This window comes from Zerene cesonia, chromosome 17 (genome assembly GCF_012273895.1).
Source record: "Zerene cesonia ecotype Mississippi chromosome 17, Zerene_cesonia_1.1, whole genome shotgun sequence".
Classification (NCBI taxonomy): Eukaryota; Metazoa; Arthropoda; class Insecta; order Lepidoptera; family Pieridae; genus Zerene; species Zerene cesonia.
The window spans coordinates 2,051,204-2,075,146 of record NC_052118.1 but is presented as its reverse complement, the minus strand read 5'-3'; the positions used below and the strand labels follow the sequence as shown (position 1 = coordinate 2,075,146).

General features: G+C 32.3%; 1 protein-coding gene across 2 annotated transcripts in view; it reads left to right on the top strand.

The window, feature by feature from the left end:
• LOC119833426 (nephrin-like) overlaps window positions 1-21,825 on the top strand; it is a 151,138-nt gene extending 129,313 nt beyond the window's left edge. For both annotated transcript variants that reach the window (XM_038357422.1, XM_038357421.1), the window contains exons 7-17: window positions 2,193-2,347; window positions 2,805-2,949; window positions 4,724-4,854; window positions 6,086-6,245; window positions 10,304-10,455; window positions 10,813-11,032; window positions 12,464-12,679; window positions 13,962-14,093; window positions 19,170-19,274; window positions 19,938-20,095; window positions 20,926-21,825. In XM_038357422.1, coding sequence (XP_038213350.1) covers window positions 2,193-2,347; window positions 2,805-2,949; window positions 4,724-4,854; window positions 6,086-6,245; window positions 10,304-10,455; window positions 10,813-11,032; window positions 12,464-12,679; window positions 13,962-14,093; window positions 19,170-19,274; window positions 19,938-20,095; window positions 20,926-21,045 — 1,694 coding nt within the window. In that variant the 3' untranslated portion in view covers window positions 21,046-21,825. The remainder of the gene's footprint in view (window positions 1-2,192; window positions 2,348-2,804; window positions 2,950-4,723; window positions 4,855-6,085; window positions 6,246-10,303; window positions 10,456-10,812; window positions 11,033-12,463; window positions 12,680-13,961; window positions 14,094-19,169; window positions 19,275-19,937; window positions 20,096-20,925) is intronic.
• Window positions 21,826-23,943: the final 2,118 nt, after the last annotated feature.

Below are 23,943 nucleotides of genomic sequence, written 5' to 3'. Positions count from 1 at the left end.
ATAATTACACACACTACCTTCTATACACACTACACACACACAAACATATATTATAATAAATAAAGAGTCCTTGCTTACAATTATGGCCAAAATTCTGGAAGACCAAGTAGTAAAAAGTTTTTCAAAAAGTTCTAAATGAAGTTATTACAACTTTTGCATTATACTTATTGTTAATTAAACTCCTTTGTTAAACCAAAAGTTTGAATATGTATGTGTGGAACAATTATATTTTATAGTTTAGTTAGTTCTAATTAATACACAACTTTTGACGTTCTCACAAATGTTTAAACTTACTGCATTTCCTAGAATAACATCTAAATAAACTACAATTTACAATTTTCTTTTATTTTGTTGCTATTCTAGTCTTACTTGAGCTTTTTTTTTAACGTGCAAAGCAAAAATTTCTATAGCCCATGTGTTATTCTGGTACATGAGCTACATCACTCACAAGTGTCATCAAAATCCATTCAGCAGTTTTCGCGTGAAAGACCAACAAGCATACATAAATACATCCATCCCAATAAACATTTGCGTTTATGATATTATAGAGATTTTATATTGAAATTCTAATAATATTTATAATTCTACTATACAGGGTAATACTTAAACAGTAATTCGTATAATGGTTTATGAAGTTTACGAGTGAGGTCGGAGTACTCATGTACTCATATACTCGGCGTGAAACTGTTCTTTCAACTAGATTAGATTAGTTATTTACCTTATCTTACTTGTAGATATTTCATCCACATCAACTCCAGACCTTAATCCGGTTTTCATCCAATTACATGAAGATAAACAAATTGAGGTAGACAAGAACAGTCTTAATTAAGTTGTATAGAGATGCCGTCATAGCAGTGGTGGCTCAGTGGTGAGGACCTCGGATATAACATCGATAAGTCGAGATTGTCAAATTATGGGTTCCGACTTGTGTACTAATTATACCTGACGTCGCTGTAGAAACGTGCCTCTTGAACAGACCTTTGTCTTCTTTTTATTATTATTTGTTTTTTATTTAACACTATAATAACATCAATTTACTATTCTTTCCTTTATGAGTAGAATCTCATGATTCCAATTCTGTATTGGCTGTGTCTTTAAGAGCTAAGCCTGAACCATTTCACAGATGCACATAAAAACTTACATAATTATAACCTTAAATTACATCATCTATGGTCATGCTATGTTTTTATTGTTTATTATGCTCTTGTCTGAGTCTAAATAAAATAAAAATTGGTTATTATTATTATGTTTGTAGTTTAGAAAAAACATTTTATTGTATTTTATTAGCTCATAGATAGATAGATAGTTACTTGAAAATTGGCCAAATGAACCGCTCCACATTATCCGAAACTTAAAAAAATACGTCGCTCCATCCGCAAGCGCTCGGCGAAGTAATTTCACGAAATTGCCATTCTTCCACTTTCACCTGCCTCATTCCCGGTTATTACAAAACGAAATCCACAAATCCCCGCGATTAACCTAGATCAAACGGCACGCCGACTCTCAAATAATCTCTGATATTATGACGACAGCTTACAGATTTCTTTTGTGCTCCGTTTCATACAGATCCGTTACTACACGTTGCCGCGTATTGTTCCAAAACACCGGTGAAAATCCAGGATATTATGTTTCATTATCATTATATGATCCGTAATTTTCTTGCAATACAAGTTTTCTATGGTTTCGTGGGCTTTTCACTTCACTTACTAATGTTAATGGATGGCGATGCCTTTGTTTTCGCTTAATGTTCAAATCGTGACATTGTTTTAATATTCTACGTAGTTGTGTTATAACTTTTTGTGTTCCATTAGACTTTAACGCTCTTCTGTAATTTAGTTAATAGCGTTATGAAAATAAATGTTAGGTTTCCATCAGCATTTTTCAGAATTATGTTAGGCACAGAACTACAACGCGATACTGAAACGTCATCGAAAATATGACTAATAGTGTTGTCGCATGTTAGACATTTTGTGACTATATATGTAGTCACACAATTTGGAATAGTTAGAGTAATAAAGACAAAATTGGGAATTGATTGACAGCATAATATCAATCTTATTGAAATCTTTGAACTCAACGACTTAATCCCAAAGCATAACTCAATTTAATTACTATTAATACGCAATTGGGTATATCTATTCTCGATTCAGCTTATCACTCAGGTTTAGAACTATTTTCTATCCTTTGTGCAGTACGGCCGTTACTAGTGGAGATCCTGTCGAGGGAGCAGCCTCTATCAGTTGGGAACGAGGCAGAACTGGCTTGTAGAGCAGTTGGAGCCAGACCCTCCGCTACCATCACCTGGTGGCTTGATAACAAGCAGATGTCAGTCACTGATCCACAAAAGGTGTGTAAGGCGAAGCTGGGACGATTATTTGTTATTATCATTTTAAAGATTAACGTATATGTGTGTGTCTACCAAGATTAATAAGCTAAAGTTTTGGGATTTTGTTATTATACACTTTATTTGGAGGATTACAAACCACAAACCACATAAGTTTCATGAATACCTCTTAAAATTTGTATAATGCTTCGTCGTTTCGTATTATAAAATACAAACTGTATCATTCATACCAGGTGACCTTAATGTTCTTAGAACATTCTATTCAACGTCAAATCTATTTAAATGTTTTCACTAATCTCATTACAACGTCGTAAATTCAACATTTAAACAGTATAATAAGCATAATTATAATGCTCAATTAAAATGCCCAAAAATCTATCCTAACCAGAAATTAAATGTACGTAATGACGTATCTATTTCCCAATTTATAAGAAAAAGCTACAATCGAATTATTTTCCAGGATTCAGAGGACCGCAACGAAACTATATCGTTCCTTCGCTGGACGCCGCGGATGGAGGACGACGGGCGAACTCTCAAATGTCGAGCTGCACACTCCAAATTGGAACATGCCACACTTGAGACTAGTATAAAATTGGATTTGCATTGTAAGTATTTGTCTATCTACGTTTTCACTATATAAAATGATAAAGGATAACTTACAAGGAGTCTATAACCACACTAGTTTTATTATACTAGTATTTGTTAGTTTGTTAATTTGATAATACACTTTCAAGAATAAAAAGCTATATTATTATTGAATGAAAATAGGCTAGTTTTTCGTATATCCTATTAATGGAGGCGAGTACTAAGTCTCTTGATAACAACTCTGTTACAAGATTTTTTGTACAAGTAGTTCTATGCTATTGATTAATGACAGTGCAATATATATGATATACAAAGATTGAAAAGTGATGAAAATTATATCTAGTCTTATGCTCCCTTTCATCAATTAAAATAGATTATCTATATGTTCTATTGTAAATCGTTTCCGAACAAAATAACGTTAATTGAAATTGAAGACGAAAGCTGAATTAATGAAAACTGTGTATTTGTTTTTTTGTATTGTTATCAGAAATGTATAGTTATTATAATCTGAACGTCACCAAGTAATGCTACGATGTCAGTATCCTTTATATTTTTGTTATTTTCATATCACTACGCGCGGCTTGACATCTCCTGTCGCTATGTCTTTCGTGGAAACAAAAGTACCGTATTTCACTATGTATACAAACACTGTTTTCTTGCCAATTGCAAACAGCTTTCAATTTTTTAGAAGATAGAATAATAAGTACCAGGTCCTGCTCCCGATGGTTCTACATATGTTGAGTTGTCCATCGACCCTTATTTTCAAAGGCACACTGAGAAAGTCTGGCCCAATTATGTAGTATTATGTTTAGTAAAAAAGCTGACTGTGCAAAAAAGATACGCATTATAAAGTACAGTATTATGAAAAAAATATCATCGGATCAATTTCTGTCACTATTTTTATAATGTTTTATTGAAAAGAAAAGAATAGAATTAAGCATCCCTAAAAATACTTAACAAAATGTCACTGGCTAATGAAAAAGCACTCTTCTGAAGTGCCAATACAAAGGACGCCTAAATATAATACGGGAAATATCTTGAGTTCCGCTTCACCCCTGGGACTCCCGTGTCTTGTAGCTTTAAGATCGACATAAACTATATTTGTATCGTAAATTCCCTTGAAACGTTAGAACCTTTGAAAATTATGAAATTTTAGTACCTTTATTTTTTCTTTGGCCTTCAGTGCCTCTTAATTTATAATTGTGTTGTTTAGACTTAAACATAATTAACTCTCGACCGGTAATTATTTCGATGAAGATTAATGAACTGAATTTAATTTATCATTCAAATTCTAGCACCATTATTATGCAGCTACATAACATATATTCCATATTGTTTGGCTTGTTGAGCAGTAAAATATAATAAACGCGATAATCACAATATGTTTTACGTCTTCATATAAACCAAAGACGACTATATTAGACGAAGATACAAATGTTTGCACAATTTTGTTATAATTATAATCCCGAATCATTAGCAGGGTTGTACTATAAGTACTCATATGAAATTTTACATTAATACATTTTAATAACATCGACTGTAACTAACTAGCACAGCATATACAAATAATATGTTTATACAATTCCAAGCTACAACCTCTCGACATCGCATAAAAGTCAACGATATCCTTGTGTGTTGTCTTTTTTACCGTCTTTTTCATTTGCTTCATGTTTAAATTTAATGTTGTCCAAACTAATATGGGTCTATTTTCTTAACACGGTTGTGCAGTCCTTAACTTCTCTTCTTAAATTTGTAGTGCTATTTTCAAACTAATACTGGTCTGTTATATTATAGTTATGCCGATAGTGACATTGCAACTGGGCTCCACGCTGAACCCGAATGACATTGAAGAGGGTGATGACGTATACTTTGACTGTGGGGTCAACGCGAACCCGCCCGCTTATAAAGTTGTGTGGGAGCATAATGTAAGTGTTATAACCATATACTAGTTACTGGTGAAACCAGGTACAGGGTCGTTCTAGCGATGCAACGTTTTAGGTTACTTGAAAGTGAAAGTTGCTTGTATTTCTGAGTCTTTACATTTTTCATTCAATGTGTCATCAAAATCAGTGGTGTTCTGTGATCGTGAATGAATAATAAATGAATACTTACATAGACTGTAGCATCAATATTAGTAATAATATTGCTAGCCTACAGTTTTAACGTGTGGTAGTCCAGTAAACAGCTGATATATATATTATGATTTATTGTATAATGTTACAAATAACCTTTTGAGAAATATTATTACAAAATGAAAAAAATATCAAATATTTTTTATTAATTCTGATATTCTTAAAGTTTGTTAAATCTGTTCTATACAAACTATGCTACTGATATTATAAACAAATAGAAGAGTTTGTAAGTGTGGATGGATTTATGGATGTCTGTTACTTTTTCACGCCAAAACAGTTTATAGTATCTGTATGAAATTTGGCATAGAGATAGAATATAGTCTGGATAAGCTTTTACAGCCGGATACCAGCGAGTGACGCCGCGTCTTATAACTAGTATTTATTATAATACGTCTGCCCTCTAAACAACCCTTATGATTGGTCTATCAATTCGTACTTAAGTGAAATATAACTTGCAAGTTGTAGACAACTTGAAAGTTAGCATTAAGTTAAGACTTATGTAGTTTATGCGGCTTTGATTAAAGGTACTGCGGTCAATAATTCAAAGTGAAACTAACTTGTAAAGCGTGATTTTTGAATAGAACTTTCTCTATTGGTTTAACGAGCTCGACTTGGTGATTTTGATCTGTTGACTCGTCGAATTCTAACAACATTCCGATTTTTGCCTCTGGAAAGTGTGTAAGGGATGTTAGCAATTTAAATGGATAAGATCATGAAAAATACTACAAATAAAATAAAAAATTATGTGAACTGTCGGTATTACTTCAATTTATACCATTCTAAATATATACCATGTTTCATCATAGTCATTCGTTGGTACTTCAGTCTAAAACGATGCTTATTAAAAAATCGTTTTTTTTACACTTCTCTCTAATCCTTTTAGACATAGAAACTAGCGTACCACTCTAAATCATCCGTATCAATGATGAAAATATACAGAAAACCATAGATAACCATTCGCATAGATATAGATGGACACTGAGTTATACCTCGTTTATTTTTAATTTAATATTTATTTCCCCAGGGCCAAGTAATGACGCACAATCAACGGGCGGGAGTGATTGCTGGATCTGCCCATTTAGCGCTCCAAGGAGTGTCGAGGGAGCAGGCGGGGAAGTACGTCTGTATCGCCTCCAACGTCGAGGGAGACGGTCGATCTGAACCAGTCACTCTACAAGTTATATGTAAGTACTTGGGATTGGTGAAATTATTTAGTATTATTTAGTATGGGTGTAATGGCTTTACATCTTGATAATAATTATTTTTAACCAAACACATACTCGCCTACAAATTGTCAGAACAAGATGAAAATTTTTATGGGATCACATATGAGTCACCAACTTTTAAAGAAAAAAAAATCCGTTACATTTTTTTACTTTTAATCAATATAACTAGACTATAGGCTCCATCTAATAGAAAAAAAGCACGTTTGTCATTTTTAAATAAAGCGTAAAGCTATGCGACGTTTGATTTAGAAATGTTTTAAATGATTTGAATACCGTCATCTCGAGAAGAACAAAGGAAAGGACTGGGAAGGGTAAGGAAAAGGACATGGTATTCCAGCTCCCCGTTCACCAAACGAAACACAGTAGCATGCTACTATTTCACAACGGGCTTCTAGGGGGGTGTTGTATTTCCCCGGTGCGAGCTGACCCAATTCATGCCGAAGCGTGCTCGACTCCCAAATATAAACTTATTTTGGAAATATACAAAGTCTATAGAAAAGCAGTGTAAACTAAATTAAATAGGGATAATGGGAACTTTAATGAGATCTCAGAACTTGCTCTCAAATTCAATTCAGCGACGTTGGAGTGTGATGACACGATGAATCGATGGTATATGCAGTCACATGCAAATTGGATGGAACTTGGACGTCCACAATCGCGACATTAACATAAACCCAACCACGAGTTTGCTTGTTCTTTAAATATGATTTTGTATTGATCTTGTGAGGAAATAAAGCAAATTTTCCATTTTTACTAATAATCGTTTATAATGTAATAATCGTTTAAAAATAAACTTAAAAATTGGCGTAAAAAGTATAAATCATTAGCATAATATCTACAATAAAAAGATCTTGCTTATTGTACTAGCAATTACTTATTTATTTCGGAGAAATTGGCTTTCATCATATGTTTTGTGTTTTAGTGCGAACAACTAAATATTTATACATCTACAAATACATGATTTTCGTTTGCATCGTAATAAGCTAGAATATGAAACGAACTTGAATAATAGTAGTTTAATATCTTCTATAAATTATATAAGGTCGAAAACCATTGTTCCTTTTTTGCAACCCCTTAAGTATTTATGAGTTCTTATGTGATTTATAACTTAAAAAAATCTATAAATTATAGTGAAATTCAAAGCAAGAAAATTGAAGATTAAAATTTAACAAGGCCGCGTTCCATCCTTACAATATGATCAAAAACATTATCATATTTCACATTCATACCTACTTGAAATCTACTTTTTATATCGAATTGGTCAATAGTCAACATGAATAAAATCTTAAAATATGTTTAAACGAATCTATAATAATATTATAAAGAGAAAATTTATACAATTTTATGCATATTCATAACATTTTCACACAAAAACTACTAGACTAATTGCAAGAACTTTTTCACCATTATTAAGCTGCATCTTCACTGACATAAGCGATATATGTACTACGGACAAAGCCGGGACGTACCTTTAGTAACATAAATAAACAGATTTACGTAACTATGTTGATACCCAACATACTACAAACACGCCTTGTACGGCTTCATCAATACGATTTTATTTGTCATCCTTGTTTTATTGAATTGAATGATTCTTCACACATCGTCGTTGTTAATTTGATTATAAAACAAAAAAAAAAACATTCTTAATAAAGATTTGCAGTTCACAATTATCCTTTGAAATATCTTTATAGCTTTGTGATTATGGAATTTATTATGTATAATTTAAAAATGTTATACTCTCTAGAAAGGCAAAACACGAGACTCCAGTCTGCCTCATATACCATTATTTTAAAAATTACCATAAACTACCCAATAAAATAAGCTTTAGAGGCTTAGTGGTTAGAATCTCAAACTTGAATCAAAAAGTTGGAGGTTCGATCGTACCAGACGAGCGTGTAAGAAATTAATTTCTTTTTAAATTTGAACATTATTCCAATCTTATGCGTTGTAATAAATAAAGTAGTGCTGAACTATTCTAATTAATATGAATCCTTCATTATAGTTGTAAGGGTTAACATACAATATATAAATCAAACAATAAAATCATAAAATGCTATCTCATTCTTGAGAATTTGGTTTCTTCTCAACCAATATACCTTAAATAATTAATTGATTTTTATCGGATCGTTACAGTGAGAAAAAATTACGAATAAAATACTCACACAACCAAACTAAAAATTCCTATAAAGCAATGCCATTTCTAAATGTCATTAAGCCTAGCAAAAATACATTTTCAGTTGTAATTTTATTTTGAAACGTGAGTTACTGCGGAAAATCACGCAAGGATTACGTGGACTGGATTCTATTAAATAATACTTTTGATATGGATAGTACAAATTGATATATTTTCTGTTGAAATAATCAACGAAAGATTTTCTTCTATTAAAATAATCAATTCTGTATTTTGTGATTGACATTCTATTAGCAAATTCGTAACAATACATTTTCAAAAAAAGAATTATATTTATTAAACTGTTAGTTGGTCCGCATAATTGCTTTAATCATATCAAGCTTTGAAATGAAACTTCATAAAATATCTGAAAAAAATCTAGTTCACTTGATTAATCCACAAAATCTACTAAAGCACATTACGCCATAAAAATCATTGAATTATAATTCAAACACTTTTCATACCAACGACACCATACCCAACGATAAATACGTGAAAATGTCTAGTGACGTCACGATTTACAACGAAATAATATTCAGAGCGTCCAATAAATACTCCCAAAGTAACTCCTAACAAACATACAACGGCTCATTGAATCCGATCCTACAACTCCAAACAATGGGGAAGAGCTAAAAACTCGGCAAGACCTTTTTCCGTAGGTAATTTAACTTTAACAACGAACCTACTACATTGTTTTATTTCTGTACTCGCCGTGTAGTGAGCTTTCCTTGTAGTTGATACTAGTGACTTTCACTGTCAATAAATTCAAAAACTATATGCAGTAACTGTAACGTGTATACCAACTTTAAAAGGTTTATTTCTTGTTTTTTGTCTTGTATGTCCATACCATTGAGATTTGTGTGTTTACGTGTTATAGTCATGTAGGGATACTTTAAAGTGGTGCTAACGTCAACCTGATTTATAAAAGTCTAACTAAACCTAATACCAAAAGCTAAGTCATTGTTAAAAATAATTATTACCTATAATACGTTAAATTCCACTATGAAATACATACATATCTACGCATATTGCGATCCCTGTTGACACTCGCTATTGATATTTGCATTTGAATCGCATGACATACATTACCTTTAAGATAAACAATCAGACGTTATGCGCACTTAACCGAGTTAACTGGCTGTGACTGTTACTAAAAATAGCAGCGATATTATAACTGTGATGTTACAAAGTTATTTTTGTACATCTCCACGGCATTGCCGCCGGCGTTCTATGAAGTGGGAACGTGATCATGTAAGAGCGAAAAAATGTCAAGTGCTCTGAATCCATACACAATGAAAATACCGCAGTCAAAGGGAAATGTGTTTTGTTAATGGCTGGAATGTAATTATTTTTAAGAATGTTATTTTTGAAGTTAAAGTTGTTTTTTATACTCGTTGTCGTTATAAATGGATTGTATGATATTGATAAGTAAATTGTTATTTATTATATTCTTGATTAATTAATTATTTGTTATACAAAAATTGTTACTTTTTGCGACATACTACTTTTTACATTTCACACAAAAACTTTCTTATATATATGTTTATATCAGGAGGAAATTACTAATGTAGGTATCGAGCACGCTACGGCACGAATTGGGCCATTGGGAAGTTCCACACACCCCAGGAAGATCGGTGTGGAATACTCGCACGCTACTGTGTTTCATTCGGTGTGGATGCCGGACGCCCGTTTTCTTTTCCCCACCCTGGGAAGGGTATCCATTCCTTCTTTCCAGTCGTCAATACTTTCCTCACCATCAGACAAAACACCAGCTCAGTTGCGGCCTATGATATAAAAATATTTAAATTACTCAAGGTGATTGAACCAATATTAATTTCTACAGATAAACCGGTGTGCAAGAATGCAATGGCAGCTATAGTAGGTGCTGCTATCAACGAAGCAGCAAGGGTGACGTGCGAGGTTGACGCGTTTCCGCCACCAAAAAACTTCCAATGGATCCTTAATAACACCATGGGCACCAAGGAGATAGATCCTGTAAGTCTGTATATCATATTAGTGTAATTTAACAATAATGTCATCTAGTGTCACAATTACCTCTTATAATATTAAATCAATCTATGAATAGCATAGAATATGAATAACATAGCCACTCATGAGCATTAAATGAACAAAAATATTATCGCTATTTTTGGAAAGTCTCATATAAGTTTCAGGTGCAAAGAAAAGTTTTTTTGTCTTTCTTTTTGTGTGCTTCATTCAATATGAATTTATAACCTTCCTTTTTTGTGATTAACATTCATAATGTTCCATTACATAGTCACCTTCCTCATTGATCAAAATTATTATGAAATAATTTTCCTTAAACAAGCTACAGCAACATATTTCTTTCAGAGTAAATTCACGGTCACAAACGTGGGCCGTTCAATTCTCACGTACACACCCAACACTGAAGCCGACTATGGCTCGCTGTCGTGTCGTGCCACGAACCTGGCCGGCCAGCAGATCGAGCCATGCAGATATACACTGCTGCCGGCTGTGAAACCCGATCCGCCTACTAACTGTTCAGCTAGGAACCTCACTGACGACTCTGCGGAATTGAGATGTGCGGCTGGTAAGTTACTTCATCGATCCACGTTCATACTTAATATATATAAATTACGAGTCACATTGTTTTTCGATGGACTTCTAAAGTACTCAATCGATTTTGAATCAAATCTACACACTATGTGCAGTTTGATTCAACTTAAAAAATAGGATGGTTTAGTGACTACCCGGGCGAAGCCTAGTTCTAGTAGGATATATAAAAAATGTATAGTGTTTACTGCTATGTGTATGATTTATATGTTGTAGTGTATTTTACTATTTAAGCAAACTGTGTTATCGATATAAAAAGAAGCCTTGACCTTGTTAGACGTTAAGACAAATGTTAACCCTATCCTACACTGTATATAATATGTGTGTTTACAGAGATATTAGGAAGATATGATTACGTTGTAGAAAACACTATCAAAGTGTAAGAGAAAGTCGCTTCCCGCTGTCTGTCCCTATATATGCTTAAATCTTTCACTATGCAACGAATTTTGATGCGTTTTAATAGATTAGCGATTCAGGAGGAAGGTTTTATATGTATATAAGATGTATAATACAGTAGAGTACATATTAAGAGAGCAGGCTGGTAGACTACGGGTGCGTCGTTTATATGGAAATGACGAAGATTAATCTGGGTTGAAAAAGAACTTTACATATTTCGAACTATGGTCTATTTCTTATAGTTATGACAACAAATAATTAAAAATATAAAACTATTTCTGGTTCTTTTTTTAAAGTTGACTTCATAAAAGACTATGCCGCCGTTAAAATTTTATTCATTCCACATTTACATATAGCATGTATATAATATAATATCATAAGAAAGGTATCCTGTTCCATTAAATATATAACACATGCTAAATGTTATATGCAATGAATGCAAAGTGCACCTTCCGAGAATAAGAAGTAAATATTATATGGAGCGAGATTTTTATACGACTGCTTGTGTCTTACATGCTATAAAATTGTACCTATGTTCTATTCGTTTTACACTCTTTATGAGACTGATGTATGAATGTTTCAGCTGTTTGTACACTACGAATTTACAAAAAAAAAGTTATATGATAATCACGCTTTGTATTTTTATGTTATTTTAGATATCATGATTTCATCAATCTAATTGTATGGTATGTTTATTGTTGCATTCTCAAAAAATCAATACAAATGATTATAAATATTTGATTTATTTAAGCATAGTTTATATGAATACCTCAATGTCTATAGTTTAAGTGAAATAAAATGTTACCAATTCTAAATTAACGTTACGTAATCTCTTTGTAGCTACATACATATCATACATGATCTTAAAGATAGACATATTACAATATGTCTATCTTTAAGATCTATACCATTTATTTTATTTTGCTTTTTTATTATACTATCGATGCCATGTACTAATGCACTAACGATACATTAACAATTCTCTCCTATTAATAACACACTTTCTTTCAAGGTTACGACGGCGGCCTCCAAACCACGTATTTCGTAGAAGTGTGGGAAGCTGGCGAGCTCATAGCTAACGTCTCAACTATAACGCCTGTGTGGAAGCTGCAAGGGCTTGGTTCCGGGAAAGCGCTGAAGTTGGCCTTCTACGCAAACAACGCGCGGGGGCGGTCGGAAGTAACTACTATGAGGGTTCATACATTGTCGAGACTCGCTCTGCATACAGGTATAGTTATTAGCTGCCAACTTTTCACGTGCAATGTTTGAAATTAGTTACGCTGAATTCACTTTGCGCGAAATTAAATTGTATGAACTAATTGTTTTTGAAATACCTTTCTCATTTAATCTACATTCATTATAGAACGAGGTAAAGGTTGTATATTTGTGAGTTTGTGACATTGTAGGGATATTATCTGGATTTACTGAACTGATTTCAAAAATTCTTTCACACTATCTTTCTTTCGTGCATGATCCCAATGGGACATTTAGACTATAAATTATCTACGGGCAAAGCCAGAGCGGACCGCGAGTTTCATATAAATTTAACAAAATATTTTTATTACGTTAGTAAATATAGAGAAGTAATTTTAACGGCACATGTTTTAATATAGGTCAACATCAGAGAATATATCATCATGTAAAACGTAGTGAACAAATAGATTGGACCTACAGCCATACATTTTATTTGCTCCATAAGCAAAGTTGCATAATACAATACAGACCACGCTGTTATGAAGATAAATTAAAAACGGTAGATTAAAAATTATAAAGCTACATATTTTATCGCGGAACATTGTTATTGTGCATTATAATACATTATGCAACAGAATGCAAAAACCGCTGAAGATGCTTAGAAATAGTTCTAGAATTAATTTTTAAACTAAGCTGTATTTTAATCCGACGATGAATTTCTAGCGAATTCAATGGAGCTCGGTTGTAGAAACAACCTTTTAGTTTCATACTCCGTATGCCTTTTTGTTAAGTTTAGCAAATATAGTTCAGCTCTTAACAAGAGTAAGATTTTACCTATTTGTATCTTTTCTTTTACTCGACTATTAAATAAGTGCAATTAAGAATAAATAAACAAATAAATAAGACTGTCTAATAAACTGAATATTACGGCAAAATAGATGGAGCCAGTTCGAATTTCTACCGCATAATGTATTGTTTTATGGTTTAGTATTCAGATAATCATTACTATAAATTATATTTGAAGGCTGTGTTAGATTGAACGTGTACTTATCGCGCATAAGAGCAATAAAGAATAAAATAAACAAAGTAATCTGATACCGGGCTCTGACTTTGAATTGCGTTGTACCCACTACGCGACTGCTCCATGACAAAGCTATGGAGTAGCATATACCTTACCTTTTGCTTGTTACAACATGAGCAATAAAAAAGCATACGTTGTACATTTCAATTTCACCTTTACGCGTTTCAAATATAGATTTTACGATCATATCCATACGGTTGATTTTATATCAATACTAAATAGAAAAATGTTTCAGAGGCTAAGAGTACATCGGGAATGGATACCAGCTGGGCGTTAGGCATCATAGCTGGGATCGTCGTGACTCTGGCCATACTCACTGCTATTGCATTGCTTGCGAGAAAAAGGCATAGGCCGTTACAATATGAAGGTATGTATCTAATCAACTATCCGTTAACATTTTTAAATAACAGTATCTGCCTCATTTATTTATTATGCTGTTAATAATGCTGAATTAATTTTGATCTATGTATTCTTTTATTTGATGTAGTTAACAACCTCCTATAAAGACCCCCAGGTCTAATGATTTATTATTATTATCATGATAGTCACACTATGGCAATTAATAATATTAAATATAGTTTGTATGAGATCAAATAAAGTTAAAAAGTACCTATGTTTTTGAGGATGAACTCTGTAAAACAAGCTAACATATACATATATTTTCATGTTTATCAACTTGTGAATAAACATTTTTTATGCTCAATCGGCTACGAATAAATTTTCAAATAATCAGTTAAGATTTTCCATTACATAATCTATTATGAGAATTGATAAAAAACACACATTCATATTTTGCTATAGTAAAGGCAATAAAACCATTTTAAAAATATGCAGCGTTAATGACCATTTTTGTATTCGCGTGTTTTACAATCGTACTAACTCGCTAATGGCTGAAGTTTAAATTTTATGACACGATTATCACCTTTAGCGACAATTTTCACATAAATGGGTCGTATGCTTAATTAGTTAATTGCACTCGGTAAAACTTTCAGTGACGTAATAAAGTAGATTATTATATCATATTTCAGTGTAACCTGAAAATATGACTAATACACGTATGTACGCGCGGCTTTACTCGCTTGCATAACAATAGATTTTTTGTTATTTTTGGACTAATTTTCGATGGTGACAGAAGATTGAAGATTTATTCATTCCCGATGAATATATATTGGGAGATACACAAATGAAAAATTATATATATGTCAGATTCAGCTAGTATGAAAGTACCTTATATAATAATTCTAAGCTATCTATGTTCCAAATTTCACTCAAATCTGTTCTACTGCAGCGCAAAAAATGCTTACGTTATTAGATCGATTTATTATAGGTACTTGATAGCATTACGTTGAATCTTATATTTTTACATCTTAAATAGTATTTCTTGGAAGTTAAAACTAATCTGAGAAAGAAGTCTGATTTCTTGTACTCATATTTCTCCGTTTTATTAATATCAGATATTCTCGTCATATCGTTTTTTTAATTAGTATGATGCTATTCAAATGTATTTCAATATCTTATTAAATTGTTTGAATGCATTGATATTAATTTATACAATACTTCAATTGCAGAAAGTATTGCAATAGTCATCAAGAAAATAAATCATTGCAGTAGCTAAAAGTCTAGAAATGTGGATTAAATTATATGATGAGTCTTAAAGCTTATCGAACATTACAGAAAATGTGGTAGTGTGCAAATATTCATAATGCGATGGAGATTATTTAAGATCTATATTCGCATTTAACAGCACTCAAAATAACAATGTACTATCTAAATATAAGCCACTATAAATAATCCGAAACTCAAATGTCAGCACAAGGGGATATCGAAATATCTCGACCAGAGTTAGCAGAATAGAAAGATTCCCCGTGTCTAGAATTCCGAAACGCAACACATTTCTCTGCATTTCAATGTGATTTATGTCCTTAACTTAAGAAATTGCATGTTTCGTCACTCACAAGAGACATTTTTATTAAGTTTCCAATACCGCAAAAAGGAATATCGTGTTTAAATTTATACAGTTCAGTATTAAATTTCGAGTTATAAATTCTATCATTGAGAAAGGCACATTCTGCGGGCATATTCAACAAAATGGAAAATACTGTTTCTATCCAGCTGACTGCTCTCTGTTTTATTTCGTTGGATAGTCTAAATTCTATGCATGCGCGAATTAATTTTTAAAGGTTTTATTAAATCATTTGCTATCGCTTTATAGACAAATTTATTGACACTATTTTACGTAACTATTGGAGACAAAATTCCATACTTGTAAAGCTGTACACGTAATATAGCAACTATAATACAGTGTGAATGAATAAAATAAGCATAAAAGACATATGCCAGAAACGCAATTTGATACATTCTAGAAATTTCGAAAGTGCATGCTTGATAAAAATTTATACATTTTCCGTAGCGATAAATTGTCTACCTTGACGGTGCGAAGGTAATAATTTCTGGATTGAAGCTAAGCCGAGTTAGTACCAGGTAAATTTTGGATCCTAAGTGTAGAATAGCGTGATATATCGCAATACTGAGGTATTGATGAGACATCAAAGCTCAATACTTGTATAAAATATCGGTTGTCTGTGATATAGGTAACTTTATCACTGCTAGACATGTGAATTTTACATAAAAATTCTATAAATTCTAGTAATTCGGTAGTTCTGTTCTTATTTTCTGTCTATATCTATTGTATAATTAATGAAATACATTTTTTGGGCGTTTGTGTAAATTTTAACCTCATTTTGTTGTGTTTGGACGTGTTCATTTAACATCTAATTTGATGATCGATAAATATATTGCGATAGCGTAGGTTGTTATTGTATTATTAAAGAGTTCATAGGTATGTCCTCATTTTCTTTATAATAAAGTATTTCTAGGTATGTAAGTGGGTCAATAGCCGCCCGCAACCGTTTTTTTCTGTCAGTTGTTTTTAAAACTACATAAAAATCGGTCAAGTCGTTTCCGAGAAGTTGCTAAATGGATCTGACATGAGTATTTTATATATAAGAAACGTCTTAGAAAACCACTAATATATTTTATTAGTATTAGAAACATAAGGAAAGCAATTTATATTGTTATTAAAAGGACAAATAAGACTTATAGCAAAAAATCGTTGGCTTAAATTATAATTTATATTACCGAATTACTATTACTATTATTACTGCGACTACGCTTATTAGTACTCAGGAATCACACTTATTACATCCAAAAGTGAAGTATATTTCTATATTCGGTTCAGCGGTTCTTGCACTTAGCGGGCTCAAACAAATAAACTTTACAGCTTTAAATTAATAGCAGAAATTGTAATGTCACAACCTTTCATAAATTCTTAAAAAATAAACACATGATCATACGGGAATAAACTTTAACCATTTGCTACATTGGGTACCTAATTTTAACATCTTATTTATAAAAATCAATTGCTGTTCGTTAGTCTCGCTAAAACTCGAGAATGGCTGGTCTGATTTTAATAATCATGGTATTGGTGCATTCTGAATAGTCCAGGGAAGGTTTAAAAGGTAAGAACTATACGGAGGCGGGCGAAGCCGCGAGCGGGAAGCTAGTATTTTATAAATTAATGTCTTTATAAGGAAAAATCAAATTCCCAATCATTAGACGAAATCAAGGAACAGAAATGATTCGAAATTTAAACGGAATATTAATATAAATTCTTAGCAATATTACTTTGGAGTCGAATAGTCTATTTCAATATAATTCAAAGCCCTTGGGGAATTTCCTCTGATGTCGTACTGATCTTCATTACTCCGATAATGTTTCGCTGTAATGTTATTCAACATAATTATTTGAAAATGTATGATAGCTGGGAATTATGGATGAAAACGGTTTTAGATTTTTTTCTACAAACAACTTAAACAATCTTTTAGAAATTGAAGACATCTACACGGATTTTAAACCCGATTTATTCATTATATTATTAACCCGACGTTTCGAACACGTTACAGCGAGCGTGGTCACGGGGAGACTGCAATCTTATTCAATTATTAGTGTGGCCAATGAATAACATTTTGTTATGAAGTTAAATTGAATTGCATTTAGGTTGATCTCGTGTTTTTCAAGTTGTGCAATGAATTAGATATATTTATTTATAAACTGGCTAACTATTACCCGCTTCGCGTGGTCAACGAGAATTAAAAATAAGCTGTCACACATGTTTTAAAAATGGTCATTTTGGGGAATTATTATTATTTTTTTTATTATTGGTTTCCAAACAACTTATACTCTAATATAACGGCAGCAGAATTAATGTACAACGACTATTGTTCTATGTATAAATCTATTCTATGGATACACAAATTACTATCTAGTGCGCAAGATTAACTAAACAAAAAATTCTAAAACTCTAAACCGTAAAAAAAGATTACAACAAAACTTACAGCAACTAAATTATTAGAAAGATAATGCGGTGTAGGTGCTACGCAGAACAGCAAGAACTAAGCGACGAAAACTGTCAAGACTGTTGGAAAATGATATAGAATGATATATTTCATTACAGTAAAATGCCTATATCACTCTTTAGCCTCCCAAAAAATAGTATTTCATATTAAAAACATAATGATATTGATGTATCTAACCAATTGCAAATTGCTATTCGTACCAAACCGTCTATACCGTTTGCTAACCATTGCGTAAACCAAAGTCCTATGAATAGATTGATTGACAGATCCATTCATGTTAACGTGGAACACCCGAAATTAATAATGTATGTCCGTTCTAGGATAAGCATCAATGTTTGATTTTACTTTTGGAACGATCTCTAATCTCTAAAAACAGTGCTTCGATTGATTATGAACAAGCTTTTGTTAGAAAATGGATTGCTAGATAAGCATATAAGATTAATTATTATTAACATCGAACGTAGGTGACAATTATATATACTGGGTATTTAATTCTTTCAAATGGTTGGTCTTGCTACAACATGATCAATATTATGCCATCTGTGCCCCTCACGGGTCCGTTAAATCGTATTTACTTTATAGTAAGTAAAAATTCTTATTTGTTAGAAAGAGCGGAGGTGACGCATTGCACCTGGAACTTCAACCCAAAGGTGGGAAGTTCCACTATAGGAAACAAACATTAAAGTAGCGTCATATACTCGTGAAATACATTTTTTTAATAAAACTTTAAAGATACGAACTTAATGTTAAAAGTATTTTGCAAACCAGATGTAAATATCTATTATTTCCAAAAATTTCTCAGATTTATTTATAGTTGAAATTTTATTATTATTTTATTTATTTGATAGAAGCTTCATTATATGGTCGATATTCAAATTCCACCATAAACGAACGTTCTAGAATCTCACAAGCCCTCAGCGTCGTCCGAAAAAAAAACATCATACGCGCTAGGAGGGTTTCTTCAACCACACAATGCGACGCAGTTATGAAAACATGAATACATTTATTCAATAGAAATCCTTTTCCAGCGCCAGTGCAAACAGTGAAGGCGTATAAAGGCTCAATGCAAAGTGCTAACCATTCACCCATACAGACTGACGACAAAAATCCAGACGTAGTGCCGCTTGGTAAAGGTAAGGTATTTGTTTCTCCATTGTACGCTTTGAACTGTGATACTTTTATTGACAATTGTGAGCAACTGTAATGGCTGTGTGTTGCTTTGATATGAAGAGTAATCGAACCTGAAGTATGCAAATATATGTTCGTAGCTTTGAGTTAGAATTGTTGTACAAGTAATTCGTATTATCTGAAGTTGCCACTAGTAAATACCGTGATAAAGGCAATGTTGCAGCAATTAATTATAATGCTTATTTTTGTTTTCTCTAATTATGCTTTTAAGTATAGTTGTATGCTGTTTAAATCTCAGGAATGCCTCGATAAACTCTTTTTAAAATAAGACGCTGTCGTATACACATCAAATACAAACACATCATACAAATCTTTAAAACTGCTCAACGTATTTTGATGCGGTTTTATTTAATAGATAGAAGATTCAAGATTCAGATTCGAAGGCTATGTTTGATTTTGCATACCGATAGGTTTATTATATACAACTAACATCACGTATTCTCAATGCAACATTATGAAAGATTAGTATAAAATAAATCATATGGTTAATTAACTATTTAATTTACCCACCTTATCATTCGATACATTCCTTGCATTCCTTCATTCCTTTATCTGGATATCTTATTACTACATTTACCTATCAGTAATTATAATATAATTATATACAGATTATAATTGCGCGAGGGACTTGGAACGGCCGCCCGAGCCGCCGCCCTACGCGGCGGTGGTATCCCCACCAGTGGGATCATCCCGAAGCGTGCATAGTTTACACGATACAAGGTCGAATACGCCTCACACGCCGAATACTCCAGCTTCTGATGCCCAGGTATAAGTTATAAGACAAATTATAAAGAAATAGCAAAATAAACTATTCACTGCGTGAGGATCTAAGGACTATAGAAATATACAAGGATGTTATGTCAATCAACATACTAACCTATACAATAATTGGTTTCTGAGCCCTATTGAGTCAAAAATTGGTCCCAAATACAGTTTGAACATAAAACAATTTTCTATTCATTAAAATTGTCTATTCATCCAGTTTAATATAGCAACTATAAGAAATCTCTCGCTTGTTAAATCACAGAGAAATACATTTTGCCAGATATAAGATCTAACACGCCCTCCATGATCGTTACAGCTATTCCTTGACATTATTAGATTAATATTATAACAACCACGTCTCTAAGCAGTTGTCTACGAGTTAACTTTATTGCGTAATGCGCAAAACTTCCTTTGTAACAAATCATTTGACTTTGCTGTTTTTGATTTGGACAATTTGTAGTAAAAATAGTTGTATAAGAATAGATATAACAAATAAACAGCTAATGGTTTAATGTATTCGTTCAATTTATATCTAATTTAATAGTTTCGTCAAAATTATAATCAGACACTTGTGTAAATTATGACTGTGTATTAAAAAAAAAACTTAAATCTGAAGCGCATATATTTTATCGATTTTACAGTTAATTTGTTTAAATGGCGGTAGTTATTCTAAACTATGTATTCAATTTGAGTGATATTATATAAGTAGATTATTATCGAAGTGTCGAAAAACTGTACATCAATACAAGGCCAAATTGCTCCAGACACTTATTACCTTATATTTAAAACACGTCATGCTGAACCCTCATATATTTTGAACCATTGTTATAGAGCATCGGCACGCTAGGTGAGGATCGACGTAGCGTGACTAGCGGGACACTGTCACGGCGGAGAGAAGTGGTGACAACGCGGACGCCCCTCCTTGCGAACGCGCGAGAGAGTTGTGTGTAGGTTAAGTTTAATGTTAATATAGTGAATCCTTGTAAAGTCCCGCAATGGGAAATCGATGTAAATTTAGATTTTTTAATTTGTTTATTGTTAGACTAATACAGTTTCTATGTTGATTGAGGATGATTGTATAATAAATACTGATTTTTTAATAATACGTTTTTTAGGTAATCACTCTCAATGATTTGTAATTATGTTCGTTCCATTTATAAATATCTCAACATATCACAGTTGCACTACATAGATTTTTAAACGTATTTTGGAGCGAATTGGATGAAAGATTAAATCCACCGTTCAGAAATCGCTGAATGACAGTTAATTCAGCAAATCAAAAGTACATTCAGACTAGTTTTAAAAAGGAATAGATGCAATTGCGATACGGACGAAAAATTGAATCCTCTTTAGTCAGATAGTTAAAATTGTGCAACAGTTGCTCAAAGGCACTGTAATTCTTTGAGCAATAAAGAAAAAGTCTACACAAAGCGAGAACGTAGAACGCCGTTTTGCTCATAAAACAAATTGCAAACATTAAATAAATGAGTTGAATTGTGTTTATATGAATGGCGAATGAGTTCATTGACCCCGTAAATATTAAAATACTTCCTGACGTTTGAAACACAGCCGGCCAAGTTCAAGCGAAACGTGCTCATGTGTAATGGATACAGTACATTTAACAATATTTTTCTTTGTAGTAGTAGGAATAAAGATGTTATTATATATTGCTACAATTAAATAATCTATCATCAAGCGATCTGAAACGAAGACAGTTATATCATTAGTTTTTGTACGCCTTTTCCCGTACACAAAACAACATTGTAGGAAATATAATTTTTTTATGCTAATATTATAAACGGTTACGGTCTGTAAATTGGTGAGTTTAAAGGGATCTCCTGTACCGACTTCATTAAAAAGTAATTAATTGTATAGGCTATAATATTATATTTTGTTTTTACGCCGAGGAAACCTGGGAGGAGCCGGGACGAGCGGCTAGTGTTATATTAATTTAATTCATATAGTCGCACGTTCCATTCAATTTATTTAGATTTCGGAATGCACATAAAATTCGTAAGCGATACTCGAATCAAATCTTTTTCCAATTGTTCCCTATGAACATTGTTTCAAAAATATTTTCGGAGTTTAGTCATTTAGATTTTTCGCGACACGCTTGAATATTATTGGAAAAGAATTATGCAATTCGTTTGTAGCGCGACTATTTCGGATTTTACAAAAAGTATCGTTAAGGGTAAGTCCATGTTGGACGCGTCAAGCGGTGCAGGGGCCGTGAATAAAACATAAGTACATCGCATAGATGCGTGGAGCTGGCCTACGAAATGGCAGGTGTGACAAACAATTTTATTTTGCTCATCTTTTTAAAATACGTACCTCGAGTTCGTTCAAAAAATGTGCATATAACGCAACAAATGAATGAAAAAGCATTTGCAAGCGAGGTCTTTATCAATGATAAGCATAGAGTACTCATGTACATTACATAGAATATTTATTTATATCTGTATATTTTTTAAACATACATATCTCTTTATTCTACTATAACACTCATGTAATATGGAATACTGATGTAGGGCAGTAACTTTTCTAAAAATGTGTTTTTCTAAAGAAAAAAGTATAAAAGAAGTACAAAAGCTGAAAAAAATAGCAAAATTATTTCCGTAGCATTATTCACATAACTCCTTCAACATACAAAACTAACAATGCTATGCAAATTCCTTCGTGCTTGCTACGAGACGAAATTCCCAGCCAATAGCATAAAAGAATTTCACGAATAGCACACCCAAGGTTCACTTCCTCTGCGCTTAAATATGTTCCGATTTATCGCCTACATAATGTCTACGCCGTAGCGGATCTCATGGCCGATATGCGACGCTTTTGAAATATGTACACCATTCCTATTTCTGTATTTTGCTAGTGTGAAAGAAAATGACCTTCCATCTTTGGCGACCTAGTCAATGGTGAATTAATACGGTCTAAAAAGGCAGTTCACTTTACTATTTTTATTAAAGAGTTCTTAATTTTTTATAACTTTTAACACATGACGACGGCCACGACTTCCTCACAAAATTCTCGTGAGAATTATCCGTTTCACTGTCATAAAAACTAGCTTGTATATTACGCTAGCCTCTTAACTATATCAACAACAAAAATCATGTAACAACAAATAAGCAAATAAATACAATTTGCATGTATAATATTAATATAATTGTTTTTATGTTTAATTGTTGAAATATAATCTCTTCATAATTAATGAAAACAGAAAATTCAAGGAAATTTAAATAAAGTAGTGCTACCCGGAAACGTGAATTGAAACAAATTATTAACATTGCTGATATTTGTCACGAAATACCTACAATTGAAAGGATTAATGAAAGTACAAAGGGTACATTTCATTGGTTCAAACGTTTAATAATCAAAAATTCAATTTCCTAATTCGAAAAAGCGATTCTTTATGAACCAAGTGAAGGCTGATGTCAGCGCAAATAAAAAAATAATTGAATAGATATTCTGTGAAATTATCGGTATGACATATCAAACCACTTGAACAGTCCTCGTAAAATTCATTACTCAATTAATTTATTAAATCACCTTTAAATTTATTTAAACTTTTATAACCAGGAATATTACTAGCAATGAAGAAAGAGGTGTAAAAATATTTTATTAATCAAATATCTTATAAACAGGCAGATGTTTTTTTATGCTCGTCATATAACTTTCATTATATTCAGTACTATCTTCCATAAAAATATTCCATAAGATATATTTATCGAAATTAAATCGTTACGTTTATTAAAATGAAGCCAAAGCATTCCAAATAGAAACGTCAAGCGAACTGATGTTAAAAAATAGAGCGCATACAATTTGTTTTCGAATAAAAAACTGTTTTCACTG